We start from the raw sequence: 18732 nt of genomic DNA, 5'->3' as shown, positions 1-18732 counted from the left end.
AAGGGTGATATATTGGAACATAAGGCGGAGTTATAAAAGAAAACACAAATTTCTGTGTCATGGTGAAGTTTATTTGACAACTCTTTACTGAATGCCAGATACTTTGTTAGGTACAGCAGACATAAAGATGTCAAAGGTACTATCCCTGCCACAAGGTTTTTATTTTGTATAGCCTGCTAAGAATGGTTTTATATTTTTAAATTGTCACCCAAAAAAGACTGTTTCAGGGCACATGAAAGTTATATGAATTTCAGTGTCCACAAATAAAGTTTTATTGAATGTATCCACGCCCATTTGTTTATCTATTGTCTATAGCTTCTTTGTGCTATAGTAGAGTTGAGTAGTTGAGACAAAGACTATATGGTCTGCAAAACCTAAAATATTTACTGTCTGGAAATTTACAGAGAAAGTTTGCCAACCTCTGGACTAGTCCAAGAGTCTCTAAACCTTTTATTTCCACCTCAGGAAAAAAAAAAAAATACATATATATATATATGTGTGTGTGTGTGTGTGTGTGTGTGTGTGTGTATATATATGTTTGAGTAAGTAGCCCTAATATATTTTAAACATTATATACATGCCTGTATGTACTAATATTAATATGTACATTATAAAATATACACAGTAAAAACAAGAAAAACATGAACAATATTTTAAAATGATTTAAAATGAGTTTATTTCTTAATCATACAAAAGTCTTTGCTGTCATGATTAATAACTTTTTAGTGAGAACTGTGTCACTATGTCCTTTTTTATGTCTTGCTTAAAAATAGGCGGTAATTAGAAAGTTTAGCTCCAAGTTCATTTTATTTTGATATTTGGTTTAATTTCTCTCGTAATTGAAACATAAATCTGACAAAGATTTGTAGGTTCAAATGGAACAAGTACACCATTAGCAACTTACTAAATTGTAGATTAACTTTTATCAGACCAATCCATGAATCAAGCAAAGATTTCCTGCTGAACTATGACTAGTAAATTCCTGTCTTACTTGACGACAACCAGTTATTCTTGCAACTAATCTGGAGTATTGTATTTTTACATTTCTAAATAAATGGGTTCAAAATGGACTTTAATAAATGGGTCTTCAACAAATACCACTGGGAAGATGAGCTCTTTCCATTTTTTCTTCTACATTAGTAATGTGTAAACCCTCATCCTCATGTTTGTGTGTGTACTCATGCCTGTTCCAGACAGTACATCTAACACCAGGAAGAAAGAGGAAGTAATTCAAGCAAGGGTGAAGGGGACTGACTTGGAAGTTGGGTCTGTTGGGACAGACTTGGAAGTTGGGTCTGTCTTTGTGGCTTTTCCAGTAAAGTAGGTTTGAAAAGGAGTTACTTTCTTACTAATTGTTAAAATGTCAAGGAATTTCTTTTCTTTTCATAAATGAAAAATGCCTAACTCATGCTAAATTTCAAGTTTGTTTTTGTTTTTGTATTTTTTTTTTTGAGACGGAGACTCACTCTGTCACCTAGGCTGGAGTGCAGCTGCGCGATCTCTGCTCACTGCAACCTTTGCCTCCTGGGTTCAAGAGATTCTCTTGCCTCAGCCTCCTGAGTAGCTGGGATTACAGGTGCCCACCACCACGCCTGGCTAATTTTTGTATTTTTAGTAGAGATGGGGTTTTGCCATGTTGGCCAGGCTGGTCTCGAACTCCTGATCTCAGGTGATCCGCCTGTCTTAGCTTCTCGAAGTGCTGGGATTACAGGCATGGCACTGTGCCTGGCTAATTTTCACAGTTTTAAAATACTTTATCTTGAAATAACCAGAAATATCTCTGGTTTTCATGTTAACTTCCTATTTCATTTCAAAATATTGTAAATATTTTATTGTATTTGAAATATCTTGCTTTTATTTAAAGAAGAACAATCTTCTTGACTCTATGTAGTACTCTGTGTACTTCAGTTTCAACTTCTTGCAATGGCCTTGAATTTTACGTGTGGGTTTGCCTGACTCAGGACTCCTTCCCTTATAGTTTTTCCACAAAACCTCTTTTTATTAAATAAATCATTTATTTTGGTTATATGTTTTGTCTGTTAAATTGTTCTATTGGTGACTCAAATAAGAGTAGTTTATATATGTCATTATAGAAACAATCTAGCAAATACTATAAGGTGAGATGTTTTTAAAAAGGCTATATTTTTATCCAACTATATAGTAAACCTCCTACACTAATTGTTTAAATACTTGCTTTAGCAAATTTTCAGTAATGATCTATATGTGTCTTCTGATACGTCAGTATTTGCTGACAAAGAAATGTACTTCAGCTTTTTGCCATGTTGTTTTGCATGGATTCTTTCAGCTGCTTTTACCAAGTGTTTCTCTAATGCCATGGTACCTTTTGTCAGTTGTTATTAAAGAAAGAAAATTCTGGCTCAAGCCTGTAATCCCAGCACTTTGGGAGGCCGAGACGGGCGGATCACGAGGTCAGGAGATCGAGACCATCCTGGTTAACACGGTGAAACCCCGTCTCTACTAAAAAATACAAAAAACTAGCCGGCTGAGGTGGCGGACGCCTGTAGTCCCAGCTACTCGGGAGGTGGAGGCAGGAGAATGGCGTGAACCCGGGAGGCGGAGCTTGCAGTGAGCTGAGATCCGGCCACTGCACTCCAGCCTGGGTGACAGCGCGAGACTCCGTCTCAAAAAAAAAAAAAAAAAAAAACAAAGAAAGAAAATTCAAAATAAGCTTCTCAACACATATCATTAAGTTTACAAAGTATCGCTAAGGTACTGGATTTGAGTATAACATGATTCTGATTATTGTGGAGAAAATTGACTAATGAGTGAGAATTGAAGAATGAATGAATGAGAATACAAATGAATGAATAGGCAGCTGGTTCAACTTTTGACCTTCTCATTTGATCCTATTCTTATATGGCTTCTCAGTAATAACTTTAAGAATATAATGTTTGCTGAAGTGTAGGAATTTGTCCATAATGGGAAATTGTATCACAGCATGTGAGAAGCTTAAAAAATGGTTTAGTATTTACAAATGTGGCTTTAAAAACATTATAAGTGGTCCATTCTTTAGAATTCAAACAGTGTTTTTTAAAACCACAAAATACTACATTCTTTCTCATGTATTATAGATATATCAAATGTTAAACATGCTAAAAGCTTGCTTTTGTTTTGAATACCATAGGAAATCAGTATGTTTAGAAATAGTTTCATATTCAATTATGCTGTTTAGAGTTAATACTGAGTTATGAATATTGCTCTATTTAGCTTTATTATTGTATTATAGATCTGGAGTTAATGATTTGGAAGTGTTAGCTGCCTAATTAGTAATATGTATCTTATTTCTATAAGAATAAAATGAGTCATTATGGTCTCTTAACATGAATGATACTCATTTCCAATCAACCTATGCAGCAAATTTATAAGTATAAAAACCTGTTGTTGATTCTAAAGCAAGTTAATATATTTAAAGAAAAGGTCTTAAATATCACATTGGTTCAACAAATATTTATTAAACGTTTACTGCGTTCCAGGAATTACGCTTTTTGCTAGGAGTACAAAGATAAGTAAGTTCCTATTCTCAGCTTCGAGTTTAGAGGAGATAGATTTATCACATAATTTCAATGTAAGTGACACATAAGGAATTAATATGGAAGAATAGGATAAGGGTAGTTATTTTCAAATCAGGTGCTTTAGGAGAAATCTTCCTGAAAAATTAGTGGTTGAGCATAGTCTTGAAGTATAATACTTAACCAGATGTGAATTTGGAGGGGGCAAGGATCGCATTAACAGATGGAGAGGATGGTAAAGATGACCACATTTCAGTCAGGGAGAACAACATCATGAACGAAATAATGAGTGTGTAACAACACAGTTTATGTAGCAAAACTACAAACAACCTAGCATTATTAAAACGTAAGGGGTAAGATGAAAAGTGGTTAAAAGCCTGAGGTTGGGAGGTGATAACGCTAATAGCTAGCATTCTTTGAAAGCTAGTTAATATACACCAGGCTTGTCATGCACGATCACACTCAGTACTGACAACATTCCTCTGAGGTGTATAATCTTACATTGCTCTTATTGTCCTGCCTGCCTCCCTACAAAATAATTCTGTGATGGCATGATATCAGCAGTGTGTGCCATTAAAAACTGAATGGGTACATAGTAATGTAGAAATGTCACTGGAAGCACAGAAACTCTCTACCTAGAGACTGCCAAAGGTGACACTACCACACTCTTAGGCCCGGCTGTGAAGTATACAAATACAGACACTTAATCTTGTCAGCGTTCCAGAGTTGATTCTACTTGGAGGATGCAGATTGATAATAACCACATTTACAGGAGAATGAAATTTAACCAGAATTTTTTTAGGCAATAGAGACATAGCCCAGCATATGTGAGCAGAACATAGGGATTTTGATGAAAACAAAAACAATATGAGTCAGCAGAATGATGTACTTAGCCAGTAAGGTAATAAAATCAGAGGGTGAATTAATAGAGGTGTAAGTATTTCAAGGTGAGGGAGGTGGACGTTCTTTCCTTCCTTGCATTTGTTAAACCACAGAGTACTTAAGAGAGAGATGTGGACACCAACCCATGTTACATGAAGATAAGTTGAGTACTTTAGCCTGGAAGAAGGAATGTGGTCTTCAAATAACATTTATGTGGCTCTTGAATTAATTTCCTTCTGTCCAATCTGACATTTCTTCTTAGTTCGACTCTTATCTCTAGTCACTTAAATTACTTCATCCCAAATTATTGAACATAAGAAAAATCCACTCTGGCAGGTTTAAATAGAATATAATTTTAGGGGATATTAGGTAGTTCTTGAATTAAGAGAGTTGCAGAAACAGGCTCCAGATAACATTATAGGAATAACTTCCAGAACCACACAACTGAAATACAGTTCCGATTAAGGAGCTCTTATCCCAGAACCATTTGATCAAAATGTCTTAAAGAAAAAGACACAGTTAATGCCGTCAGTTCTGTAACAACATCACCTCTGTTGCCAACTGCATCAGCAAAATGGATGGCCTATTTGTGGCCTGCTTCCTCACATAGTTCACTTCTAAATCTACACCTCCTATACATGCATTTTATGGGTGGAGACGAAGCCACATGCCTGCACTCTAGTTAAAAGGGAGACTGACAAATGTAGTTTTTATAGATTATACCTTTGTCAGGTGGGACTGACAATGTGAGGATGTATTAAATTGTAGAGGGCATGTTCAAGTGATGTTGGGCAGCAAAACATGATACATGACCACTAGAGTTTCCTGACTGGTCTCCCTCCTTCCAGTCAGAGTTTTTTCATCCTTTGAGACTCACAACCTGGTAAAGACATCTCTGACCTTTCCATCTGCCCTCTGTGTTTTCAAAGAATCTGATACATGCCTCAGTTAGAATTACTTGTTACTACTAGACCATAAATTATTTATTCAACAAACATATATAGCATTTACTGTCAGGTATTGTTCTAAGTGCTTTATAAATAATCTTTAATTTGAGTGTAAAAACAGTCTACCAGATTAGATAGCCTAGCATAGTTTCTGGTGTGTAGTATGTGTTCAGTAAATAAGTGATTCAAAATTTTAAAAGTAGAGAAGAAAAAAGGTCATGCCACCCATCTTAACACACATTATTTTGTTGTACATATTTCATGTCCAGTCATCGAAGGAAAAATTTGGCAAAAATTAAATTACCCTAAGATGAATGGGGCTGCCTGAGGAGGTAGGGAGTTCCCTGTCAGTTGAAATAGATACATACGCTGGGCATGGTGACTCACGCTTGTTATCCCAGCACTTTGGGAGGCCAAGGCGGATGGATCACTTGAGGCCAGGAGTTTGAGACCACCCTGGCCAACATGGCAAAACCCCGTCTCTAAAAATACAAAAAAATTAGCTGGGTGTGGTGGTGCATGCCTGTAATCCCAGCTACTTGTGAGGCTGAGGCAGGAGAATCACTTGAGCTTGGGAAGCGGAGGTTGCAGTGAGTCAAGATCAGGCCACTGCACTCCAGCCTGGGCAACAGAGCAAGTCTCCACCTCAAAAAAAAAAAAAAAAAAAAAAAAAAAGAGGAAATAGATACAAATCGTAGATGAGCGTCTGCGGACCACATTGTAAGTGCTATCCAACCTAGTTTCGATGATTCTACTTTGATTCAACAATGCCAGAGCCTATGAGAGAGAGAGAGGAAAAAGATGTCTTCTGCCTTCTAGTAAGTCATTAACAAGTAAAATATCCAAATGAGAAATAACATTAGATAGAAAAGTGGGGATAGAGACAGTGATCCAGGTAATTGGGAAGAGAGGTGATGTATATATATATATATACACACAAAATTTATAAGTATTGACTATGAATGAATCATCATAGGAGTTGCTTCAGTGGTTGCAAATATAGATTTTTGCTGTCAACAGTTACTATTCAATAGATAGATGCAGTTTGTCTACTTTTGAGGATTGTCTTCCACATTCTCACATATGCATCTTTAAAAATAACTTTGATGCCGGGCGCAGTGGCTCACGCCTGTAATCCCAGCACTTTGGGAGGCCGAGGTGGGCGGATCATGAGGTCAGGAGATCGAGACCATCCTGGCTAACACGGAGAAACCCTGCCTCTACTAAAAATATGAAAAATTAACCGAGCATGGTGGCAGGTGCCTGTAGTCCCAGCTACTCGGGAGGCTGAGGCAGGAGAATAGCATGAACCCGCGGGGCAGAGCTTGCGGTGAGTGGAGATCGCGCCACTGCACTCCAGCCTAGGCGACAGAGCAAGACTCTGTCTCAAAAAAAAAATAATAATAATAATAAAAAGTAACTGATACTGTTCTTTGCCAATTAGTTTACTTTATTAAAAAAATAGAATGCTCAGAATTTCTGTAAGAGTAAAGGGATAAAAATACAGATTTCTTTTCCTTAAAAAATGTAGATATGATTCACATACTATAAAATTCACCCTTTTACAATGTGCTTCTTTATTCTCTCTCTCTCTCTCTCTCTCTCTCTCTCTCTCTCTCTTTCTCTTTCTTTCGAGACAGGGTCTTGCTCTGATTTCCAGGCCGGAGTGCAAGTGGCAGGAACACAGCTCACTGCAACCTCCACCTCCTGGCCTCAAGCGACCCTCCTGCCTCAGTCTCCCAAGTAGCTGGGACATGCACACCACCATGTTCAGCTAAGTTTTAAAAAGTTTTTGTAGAAGCGAGGTCTTGCCATGTTGCCCAGGCTGGTCTCAAACTCCTGGGCTCAAGTGATCTTCCTTCTTGGGCCTCCCAAAGTGCTAGGATTATAAGCGTGAGTCACTGTGTATGGCCAAATTCATAGTTTTTTTTTTTTGTATATTCAAAGAGTGTGAAACTATCACAACAACTTTTAGAACAGTTGTTTCACCCCATAAGGAAATACCATACCCATAATCAGTCATAATCCAAACTCCCTCCTCTTCTCCCCTGGCCCTGGCAACATCTAATTTATTTTTCGTCCCTATAAATTTGCCTATTTTGGACATTTAATATGAACAGAATCGTAGAATATGTGGTCTTTTATAATGCTTATTTCACTTAGCATAATGTGATTTCAAGATTCATCCAGATTACAGCATGTATCAGCACTTCATTCCTTTTTAGAGCTGAGTAATATTTCATTGTATGATATGCCACATTTTGTTTATCCATTCATCCATTGATGGATGTTTGGATTGTTTCTACTCCTTGGCTATTATCAATAATGATGCTATGAACATTCGTGTGCAAGTTTTTGTATAGACATATGTTTTCATTTTGCTTAGGTATGTAAACTGGGTCATATGGTAGATAAATCTGTTTAACTTTTGGAGGAACTGCCAGACTGTTTTCCAAAGTGGTTGTATCATTTCTCTTTCCCACCAGCAATGTGTGAAGGTTCCACTTTCTTCAATTCATTGCCAACATTTATTATTTTCCTCTTTTTTTCTAGCTATCCTAGTAAAAGTGAAGTAGTATCTCATTGTGGTTTTGATTCACATTTCCCTACTGACTAATGATGTTGAATATCTTTTCCTGTGCTTATTGGCCATTTGTATATCTTCTTTTTTTTCTTCTTCTTCTTCTTCTTCTTCTTCTTCTTCTTCTTCTTCTTCTTCTTCTTCTTCTTCTTCTTCTTCTTCTTCTTCTTCTTCTTTCTTCTTTCTTCTTTCTTCTTTCTTCTTTCTTCTTTCTTCTTTCTTCTTTCCTCTTCTTCTTTCTCTTCTTCTTCCTCTTCTTCTTCCTCTTCTTCTTCCTCTTCTTCTTCCTCTTCTTCTTCTTCTCCTCCTCCTCCTCCTCCTCCTCCTTCTCCTTCTTCTCCTTCTTCTCCTTCTTCTCCTTCTCCTCCTCCTTCTCCTCCTTCTCCTCCTCCTTCTCCTCCTCCTTCTCCTCCTCCTTCTTCTCCTTCTTCTCCTCCTCCTCCTCCTTCTTCTCCTTCTTCTCCTCCTCCTTCTCCTTCTTCTCCTTCTTCTCCTCCTCCTTCTCCTTCTTCTCCTTCTTCTCCTTCTTCTCCTCCTTCTCCTTCTTCTCCTTCTTCTCCTCCTTCTCCTTCTTCTCCTCCTTCTCCTTCTTCTCCTCCTCCTCCTTCTCCTCCTCCTTCTCCTTCTTCTCCTCCTCCTCCTTCTCCTCCTCCTTCTCCTCCTTCTCCTCCTCCTTCTCCTCCTCCTTCTCCTCCTCCTCCTCCTCCTCCTCCTCCTCCTCCTCCTCCTTCTTCTCCTCCTCCTCCTCCTTCTCCTTCTCCTCCTCCTTCTTCTCCTTCTCCTCCTCCTTCTCCTCCTCCTCCTCCTCCTCCTCCTCCTCCTCCTCCTCTTTTTTGCCAGGCTGGAGTGCAGTGGTGCCATCTTGGCTCACTGCAAGCTCCACCTCTTGGGTTCATGCCATTCTCCTGTCTCAGCCTCCGGAGTAGCTGGGACTACAGGTGTTCGCCACCACACCTGGCTAATTTTTTGTATTTTTAGTAGAGATGGAGTTTCACCATGTTAGCCAGGATGGTCTTGATCTCCTGACCTCGTGATCCACCTGCTTTAGCCTCCCATAGTGTTGGGATTACAGGCGTGAGCCACTGCGCCCGGCCTGTATATCTTCTTTAGAGAAATGTCTATTCAAGTGTTTTGCTCATTTGTTGTTGGACTTTTGTCTTTTTATTATTGAGTTGTAAACGTTCTTTGTATATCTGGGTACACATCTATATCAGACATATGATTTGTAAACATTTTCACCCATTCTGTAGGTTGACTTTTCATTTGGTGTTGCATTTTGAAGCACAATCATTTCCAACTTGGTTTTGTGACCCTGTGAAGCGTGTGTTCATATGTCACAAGGATTACTATGAATTTCAAAATGAACAAAAACAATGTGTCTAGTCAAAGTGTTATAAATGTATATATCACAAAATAAAGGTAGATTTCCAATTGAATTAAAGTTTATTGAACCTCAAAACAATGTGTTCTTGTAACTGAATACTTTTCCCTCTAATGAGTGACATTTATTACCGCAATACAGCAGTTTCTGCTTTTTTTCTTTTCCAAATCCATCAACTTCTTGTGAACTTTCTTCAGTGACATATTATAGATATATAGACCCTGCCAATTTGCAAATTATATTTGCTTTCTCAGATAATAGCGATCCTAAGGGAGCATATGCCAAACAGCATTTTGTGTGTGTGTTTGCTATCAAGATAAATAAAGAGCTTTGTTAGCATAGATATTGTGTATATCTGTGTTACAAACTGCCAGTTTATTCTGTGGAATGGTTTTAAAAATACTTTCTTCTTTCTGCTCAGTATTTGGCTAGGTAGAGATGTGAACCATAAATACATGGTACAATTTACACAACACTGTGGTATCTAGAGTGAAAAATAATAGTGGAGTATCCCAGAAAGGGATTTTTGACATTAGTCACCACATGAATTAGTATTTTAAGACACAGAAATTATTAATGTTTATTAATCACTTTTGAAGCTCTTAAGTGGAAATTTATCAATGCTCACAGTAAATGTTATTTCTTACAGGAGGACATGAACCTTAATGAAGAAAAAAAAGCTCCTTTACGAAACAAAGATTTTACCACCAAACGTGAGATGGTTGTCCAGTATATTTCTGCCACTGCCAAATCTGTAAGTAGGGAGATTTTTCTAGCACCAACAGAATGAGCAATGAGCTTAGCATCATTCTGCTTAAAAATAAACAAACCTCAGCTCTTCACATTACCTCATTGTACTCCATAGACTGTTCAGAAAACAATTTATATATGTATTACACATTTAGTATTAAATATATATTTTTAAACTATTCATCATTAGAAATGAGACACTTCCATTATTATAAGCTAGACAAAGGATATAAAGCTCTGAGGTAATCCAATCCAGTCCTGAGCTTTTGTGTACATACTGAAAATTGACTGCATTTTGCAGATATTCTGCTCCAAATGTGGTTAGATGAAAATTTCGGATTTTGAAGAAGGCACAACTTAGCATAGTCACAGCTTCAGTTTACATTAAAGCTGCATGTCTGGTGTCTACTTGCATGAAACTTAGAGCAGTACTTTTTAATTAACAGTTAGCTTTTTTCTTAATTTTATATGATGCAAACTATGTAAGCTGCCTCATAATTGCTATTGTATAGCTTCATTTAAAGTAAAGGATGTCACCTAATAGGAGCTTTAATCAAATCTGTTTGTGAGTCCCAAGACTTGAAAGTAAAGTGCATTGAAAGGACTTGTTATTAATAGGAAACTTTGGTTTTAGTAGAGTATTTTGCTCTGTTCACTTCCTAATGCACATCCGAATATAGTCTTAAGCTTTGATTTTTTTTTTTTTTTGGGGTAAAAAAAAGTTGTATTTTTGAAATAGTAAAATGCATCTTTTACATTTCTGTAAAGAAAAAGCTTTTAATACCTAGAGTTCATAAAACCACTGTATGTGTGTATATGTGATATTTTGTGTGTATACATATATGTGTACACACACGTACACATTTAGTTCATGCGTTTTAAATTTCATAAGTTGACTATTGCAGAAAACAAGTCTTCATTGAAAAAATATATTCTAAAGTTATTTGGCTATCCTATTAATGCTATTTCAGTACAGCAATTCCAGTGGCAATTACTAATGCATTTTGCCGTGAATTCTACGATTGTATTGATTCTATATTGTACTTTAAGCAAGCTACATCTGAATGCTGAACTATTTAAACATAACACATTGCAGCTCCACCATAGCAGAGCAACAGCATGTTTTTTAATTTGCTTCTGGTATCCAAGGGCAGAAATATGTTTCAAGTGATAAGTGAAATTTGCCATGAGCGTCGTTTTCAATAGAATTAGGTGATGCATAGGGTTTTACTTTGAAATTCTGATGAATCTCTTCTCATTTTTGCACTCAAGTTATTGTTCACGGTAAAATGCTTTAGGAAATGCAGGATGTACATTCAATGTTATTTTTCAAATACCTAAAGGCTGATACACTAGTAAATCTATATGTCTGAATCTGAGTGCAAAGTACAGATAATAATATATGAATAATCATGTGGTGGTTTTAATGATAAGATTTTGTTAGAGTCTGTGACTCATTTGTTGTTGTTTGTGTAAGTGGGACTGAATATAATGATTATATGAAACTCTTATTCCTTGACCTTTTGATTATTACTTGATTTCTGTGCAGAACTTGTTTTCATTTATTCTCATATTATTTCCTCTTCAAGTGACCAAAGAAATGCACACTTCAAGTTATATACTCATTTTTCAGATTAAAATGCAAAAAATTAGATAAATATTAGATGAGCTCATTTGAATTGCATTATTCAAAAGATGGAAATTCAGTGTTTCTCAAAAGACATGAAAATTCTATGTTTAAGGCATTAGCCTCAAAATCAGAACTACTTAATGGCCTTTATTTGTTTCATTCAGTGTACATATGAGTACCTGAAATATGCACAGGAGTTTGATAAGATTTCTAGGAGTATACATTTTTTTGCTAATATTTTTCATGGCCCAGATATTATGATGGAAGAAAGCCTGTTGACAAGCATGTTTTGGAGCTTTCTCACCTTGGAAAGACATTAATTAGTACTGTGTTTTCTATCATTAAAACCACAAAAATTATTTATGTAATTTCCTTTTGAAGGTGAGAGCGTTGGCCTTCAGTGACAAACAATAATCTTTTGACCTTTTCATTATCACAACACTAAAGTTTACGTTTAGAGTAGACATGATAGTTACCACTACTTTATGAAAATGCTTTCTTAGTCACAGCTTTCATTTTGAGGTAACAAAGTTAAGAGCTAGAGTCCCTGATGGAAAAATGTTTTATAGTCACATGTAAAACATGTGAGAATTGTAGTTAAATTTTAACATAAATTGTACATTTTTCCCTTTTAACACCTGCATTAGTCATTTTGTATGGAATCTAAAACCAAATTTTAGATAGAAATACCTATCATGCTCCTGGGTTCCTGAGTAAGGACATAAAAGTAAAATGAAGCTATACACCAATATGTCGTCAAGACTTGTTTCTAAAGCAAACAAGAGTCTTTTGTAGTGTAATTAACTTCGCTAAAATTAGCATGGAAAAGGAGACTCTAAAGGAAACCATAAGATAATAATAAAAACTATTGCTTAGTTTTTTCTTCTTAAAGTCCCGTAATAGAGAATGTTAAATTGTGTGAATGTTAAAGGAAAAAATTTGAGTAACTCTGTCCATGATGAATGACCTTTAAATAGAGGGATGGAAAAGAACCTCCTTTCTGCATTTTAGTGTCCATTGTTCATTGTAGGAAGCGTAGTTATGGACCTGACCTAGGGTAATAGGTACATGTAGATAATTTGACCACAAATAACCTGGAAGAGTCTATATTTTCAAAACACCAGCATATGTTTTCAAAAAATGGAAAACCAAGCTTTGTTAATATTGCAAAAGTTGTCCTACTGATTGGTAATCCTGAAACAATATGTTGGTAATTTAGAAGGGATCTCACAGGCACTTCACAGCACATATAGACGTTTATGAGGAAAAGTTATCCACCGAAGTCCCAACATTAGTTTGTCAAATGCCAGTGTGTCATTCCTAGAATATCAAGAGACTAGTTTATTTTGAATTTAAATCGTAATCTTTGAAATTTTAAAATAGGTAAAGTTATATTTTTTGAGACATGTGAACCATTGAGAGGCAACATTTTTTTTTTTAATCTCAGTAGGAAATAATTTAAAATAGTGATGCCAGCTACACCTGCAGATTTGTTAGACTGACCTGTATAATGAGTAGTTAAAAGTTGCAGTATACTTATATGTCTATGTGTATACATGTATTATGGTTTTGCTTTTGTCATTATCAGATACTCTTTCAGGTCTTTTCCAGGTATGGTCTGGATATGATCAAACAGTTGAACCCAGACATGGCCAAAATATTTTCTCTTAGCTTCTGTTGGGTACTAAATCTTATCTATTGCTGTTTATGCTTTAGCTAAATGAAGTTATTTTGCAGCGAAAATGAATCATTAAATGGGCCATATTCTGGTTGTTTCACTGAGTATAGACCTGCTTTAATTGTTAACGCAGGCTCACATTCTTTTTTTAGTCTCATGTCTGTGCTAAATAAACAAGGGACAAATACGTCCTCTGTCTTTTTGGTGGGAGGAAATAATTTAGGTCAATAGCATATCTTTTAATTCAGAAGACTGTTAATGGCACCAAAGAGGCTTTTATTCAACTAAATAATCACTGCTTGTAAATAGTCTACTGAATGAATATTTAAGAAAGCTGCTTCTCTATTCTGAGATTCATGGATTCTTCTGAAATAATTTTCTTGGAAACTGTCATTATCTTTTTGTATTTTATGATATCCTGTTCAGCATAGGATTCTTACTGGGGTTTTAATTAAATTTGATTTTTATTTCTAAAGCACTAGCTGAAAAATAGAACACATTTTGATAATAACTGCTATCGGATTAATGGTTTTGTATTGTGGCTTAGCTGTTTTTTGGACACTGCTTGATATTCAAGTGGGAATCTGATAACAGTGATTTGATTTATATTTGGATTTTTGCATAAAATTATGTTTAGGACTATGAGTTTACTTCCTGCTTTCTTAAACACAATTCTGCCTCTCAGAAATTCTTTTATCACTTATCCATTAGGAAAGCTCAATTAGAGCTGCAGTTTTTGAACTATTTCCTCCTTCTGAACATGTGCATGTTTAGATGTAAAATGCTTCTTTGTCTTCACGTTATGTAGAAAATTCTGATCTTATAATAGAAATGCTAGAATTACCCAGAAAACTAGAATAATAAGCAATCTTTTTTATAATTTTCAAGTATAATACAGTATTATACACCTTGAATTCATAACAATAAAAAATACTTGTTTTCAACCTAAAGTTTACGTCTGAACTTAATGCATGACTTTAAATGTAACATTTATATTCTAAAATACTTTAATAGTATACCTGCCATAAGAAGGTGTACTATTTCAACCTTGATAGTATGCCTGCCATAAGAAGGAAAGAAAAGAAAAGGCAACATTGGAAAAAAAAAACCAAAACAATTTTCTATTGATAATTTTTTCAGGGGCTATGAGCTGGTAAAAAAATCTGATGCCTGATTACACTTAACCTTGCATAACTTGATGTTTAGATTATACTATATGAGAAGCCCATTATATAGTACATTTAAAAAATCCTCAAATAGTAATTATCACTTATTTGAGAATCCTTATTCTGTAGACTTTACACAGTTTTGAAACATAGTAGAAATTAATATTGATATATCTATTTTAGCCTGTATATCTGAAGTATCAAAAATATAAATAGGGTTAGCTATTTACTAATTTACTAAACACTTAACCTCTGTGAAAAGCTTCTGACTACTAATATTGTTGCTGTTTGTTTTTTTTTACACCATAACCACTCTTCGTTGACCACTGCATGCAGATAGTTGGAAGTAAAGTGACGGTGAGTACAAAAGATGTGTTTTACCCTGAGATATAAATCTGTGGTTTTGTAAATTGTGATTTTTGCTTGTAGTATTTTATATGTTTGGTTCTTTTGGTATATATTTTGCCAAAGCAGTGAGATGAATATTATGATCAGGTGATTAAAATTTAGCCTGGGCAAGTATTTTTTTTGTGGTTTTGGGAGATGTTTTAGAACTAGAATATGCTTGTATATTTTATCTTAGAAGTTTTCACCTTTTTTTTTTTTTTTTTGGAAGTATGCCTGTGTCAGTCTTTATGATTCTGATGAAATTGTATGTTTTACCTCAATTTTATCAGGAGGAGAATCCTAAAATGTTGGTTTATGCTAACAGGAATTCTTTTTAAAATATGTCACTTTGATTTCAGTATCACTGAGCACATAGAGTCGGGAGGCCTGGATGCTTGTCTTTGTTGGATGCTACTAATCAGCTTTGCTACTTTGGGCAAGTCATGTAATTTCTCTGGGGCTCAATTATTAAATGGATAAATTGAAATGATTAGCTCAAATTATCTTTTAAGGTTCTTTCCGTGGCTGTCATTTAAAGGTTTTATATTCAAGGCACTATATTTCAGTGCTATAATTACGTGATACACTATTACATAACACGCCCAAAGTGGCCCGTATTGTGATTGAGAGCTGTTTGTAATTACCTTATCTTCATGACTAAGCACTCTCTAGAGAACAAGGTGGTAGGAAACATTATCTTTAACATCACTGAGTACTGAGGTATCTAGAATAGTGAAGTATTTGTTTTGCTTTTAAAAATTGATTCCTTCTTTTCATTATCTTACTTTTTTTTAAATTCACAAGACATCTAGGGGGAAAAGCCATCATCCTTTCAGGATAATTTCAAAAATCGAATATTTATTTAGTGCTCATTATATGCCAAGAATTATTCTAGGTGTACTGATGACTGGAAAATAAGAATGAGATAGGACCTAGTTGATATGTGTTGAAATAATCAAACCTTAAATTGTGCATGCTGACTATAAATGTAATAGGAATTCATAAGTAGGAGAGAGAAGTAAGGTTGGAGTAATTAGAGAAAAATCTGTGTAAATTTCTGCACTTAAATTGGGCTTTCAGGGAATAGTTAGTTATGCTGCCTGGGGTTTGGCTAGGGAGGAGAGACTATGGAGAAGCTCTGAGATTCTGAAAGTAATATTAAATGCAAAGGCCTGGAAAGAGAACCAAACCATGTGTGTGGAGGCAGAGAAGAGGGAAGTGAGAGATGAGGTTGACTTTGTTGAAACAAAGAATGTATATTGGAAAGAGTAAAAAATCAAGTTGAAAGAGGGTCTTGAAGTCCAGGCAGCAAATTATAAATTAGTTTGAGCAAGGAGGTAACATGATGGAAGCAGTGTTTAAGAAAAATAAATTCGATAGGTGCATAGGCTGGATTAGGCTAATGGTTCTCAAACTGGAAAGTACATAAAAATGCAAATTTTGTCCTGCTCCAAGAAGACTGTGATTCAGGTGGCCTGGGATATGGCCAAGAAATTTGCATTTTTATCTAGCACCTCCAGAGATTCTGTTAAGGTAGTCTGAGAAGTATACTTCACACTTTAAGAAGTACTGGATTCTGATAGAGAGACTTATTCGGGAAGCTACCTAGGAGATTTTTGAGTGAGTCAGTGAGAACTTGTAGTAAACTGGAGGCTAGGTGGGGTTAAATAACGAGTTTGGGGAGATAACGAGATTTTTAGCTTATTTTAATATGGGCTGGAAGCAGCTTGTATTTCTAGTCTTGGTACCAGCTCTCTCCCCTCATCACCCACACTGTTAACTTCCTTAGTTCAGACTGTCATCATTTAACACCCATGTGATTGCTGTAGCCTACCAAGCAGTCTCCTTGTCTTCAGTCTCTCACCCATGCATGTTCTACACTGTTACAGAGATCTTGCTCCAGCAGTACCCTCTTATCTGCAGTTTCATTTTCTGTTTCAGTTACCTGAGGTGCAGCACAATAATACATTTTGAGAGAGACCATGTTCACATAATTTTTTTTTTTTTTTTTTTGAGAAAGGGTCTCACTCTATTGCCCAGGCTAGAGTGCAGTGGCACGATCTTGGCTCACTGCATTCTTGATCTCCCGTGCTCAAGTGATCCTCCCACCTTAGCCTCCAGAATAGCTGGGACTACTGGTGTGCTCCACCATGCCCAGCGAATTTTTGTATTTTTTTTGTAGAGTTGGGGTTTTGCCATGTTGCCCAGGCTGGTCTCAAAGTCCTGAGCTCAAGCGATCCACCTGCCTTTGCCTCTTAAAGTGCTGCGATTATAGGCGTGAGCCACCACGTCCAGCCCACGTAATTCATTATAGTATATTGTTATAATTGTTCTATTTTATTAGCTATTGTTAATTTCTTACTGTGCCTAATTTATAAATTAAACGTTATAGGTTTATATGCATAGGAAAAAACATACTACATATAGAGTTTCAAAACTATCCACAGTTTTAGGCATCCACTGGGTGTCTTGGAGCATACCTCCTGTGGATAAAGACGGACTACTGTATTTCGCTCCTCAAAACCTTCAAATGGCTCCCTGTTGTCCTTTGTGATCTCATCCCTGCCTGCTTCTCTAATTTCATCTCCAGCGTCATTCTTACTGGTGCCTGCCTTCTGTCTGTATAGGAACACTTGGCAATTCCTTCATACCTTATTCTTTCATACCTTTAAATCAAACATGTTGTATTTTTTTGAGCTGGAATGCCGTTTTCTTCTTTAGTGTGTCCACCAAGCTCCTAAATATCCATCAAGATTAAGTTCCTGTCAATCTTAGACAAAGCTGTTCTAGATAACTCCTTCCTTCCCATAGCACCATGTTTATAGCTCAATTGTTATATTTAACATATTTTATTATAATAAATCATTTATATGTTCTTTTTCCACAATGAACATAGCTTCTGCGTTCAAGAAACTAGGTCTAATGGGGAAGACAGACAGGTAAACAGAATAAAGATAGGACATGAAGATGCAATATAGTAAAGGTTGCACAATGGCAGACCAGCAGGCTATATGTGGTGTGTGTATATATATATGTATATACACATATGTATATGTTTCCCAGAGTGTTTTGAAAAACAGTATAATGAGTTATGTGTTTTGATCCATAGTGTAAACTATTTCATACCCATTGTCTTATCTGGGACCGCCTCACATTTGAGTTTGCAAATCCTGCTATAAAGGGAAGAAACTATAGGAATTAGCTTCTAGAGGAAATGATTAGGGGTTTGTTCTAGAGTTTAGATGGGACGGTTGTCTTAAGGAAGAAAAATTTTTTGTTTTATTTTGTTTTCTGCAACTAAAGGGAATAAGAAAACAATATGTAAGATCACTGGTGAAAATCAGGTACAAAAGGGCTTTTGCATCACGATCTCATTAATCTTCAACAGATGGAGAGATTTATTCGTTGATACAAAGGGCAGGGAGGAAATTTATAGAGGTGTTTCAAAAAGAAATTCTAGAATAATCACTTTAAGTATTGCAGTTGCCCAGAGATTACACACATTGGTCCAAAAATGAGTGATATGAAAGCCAGATTGAAATCTGACAGATGGAATATGTAGTGAACTAGGAGGTCAGCATAGGCCTGTTTTGCCTTTGTCTATCCAATGTTGATTAGAAGCAGAAATGGAGGCATTGAAGGCCCTCCTGGTCTTGAGCTACCATCAGTCTTTACTTTTCACTATTCTATATGAATTGTACTTTAAAAGTCAAACTGGGAAACTGCCTGTTACCTGAACAAAACCACCCCCTTAGCCTCAGGCAGTATTGCTTCTGACTTTGCTCAAGGGATCTTTTTGG

At 36.0% G+C, this 18732-nt stretch overlaps 1 protein-coding gene across 4 annotated transcripts in view; it reads left to right on the top strand.

Annotated features, from left to right (window-relative positions):
• The window catches only part of LOC105497495 (diaphanous related formin 2), a 919069-nt gene that overhangs the window by 64814 nt on the left and 835523 nt on the right, over positions 1–18732 (top strand). For 3 of the 4 annotated variants that reach the window (XM_071089284.1, XM_071089281.1, XM_071089282.1), the window contains 2 exons: positions 9971–10075; positions 14882–14902. In XM_071089284.1, the coding sequence (XP_070945385.1) occupies positions 9971–10075; positions 14882–14902 (126 nt within the window). The remainder of the gene's footprint in view (positions 1–9970; positions 10076–14881; positions 14903–18732) is intronic. The other variant, XM_071089283.1, reaches the window with a different exon arrangement.

Source organism: Macaca nemestrina, chromosome X (assembly GCF_043159975.1).
Source record: "Macaca nemestrina isolate mMacNem1 chromosome X, mMacNem.hap1, whole genome shotgun sequence".
NCBI lineage: Eukaryota > Metazoa > Chordata > Mammalia > Primates > Cercopithecidae > Macaca > Macaca nemestrina.
This window is presented reverse-complemented; position numbering and strand designations above follow the sequence as displayed.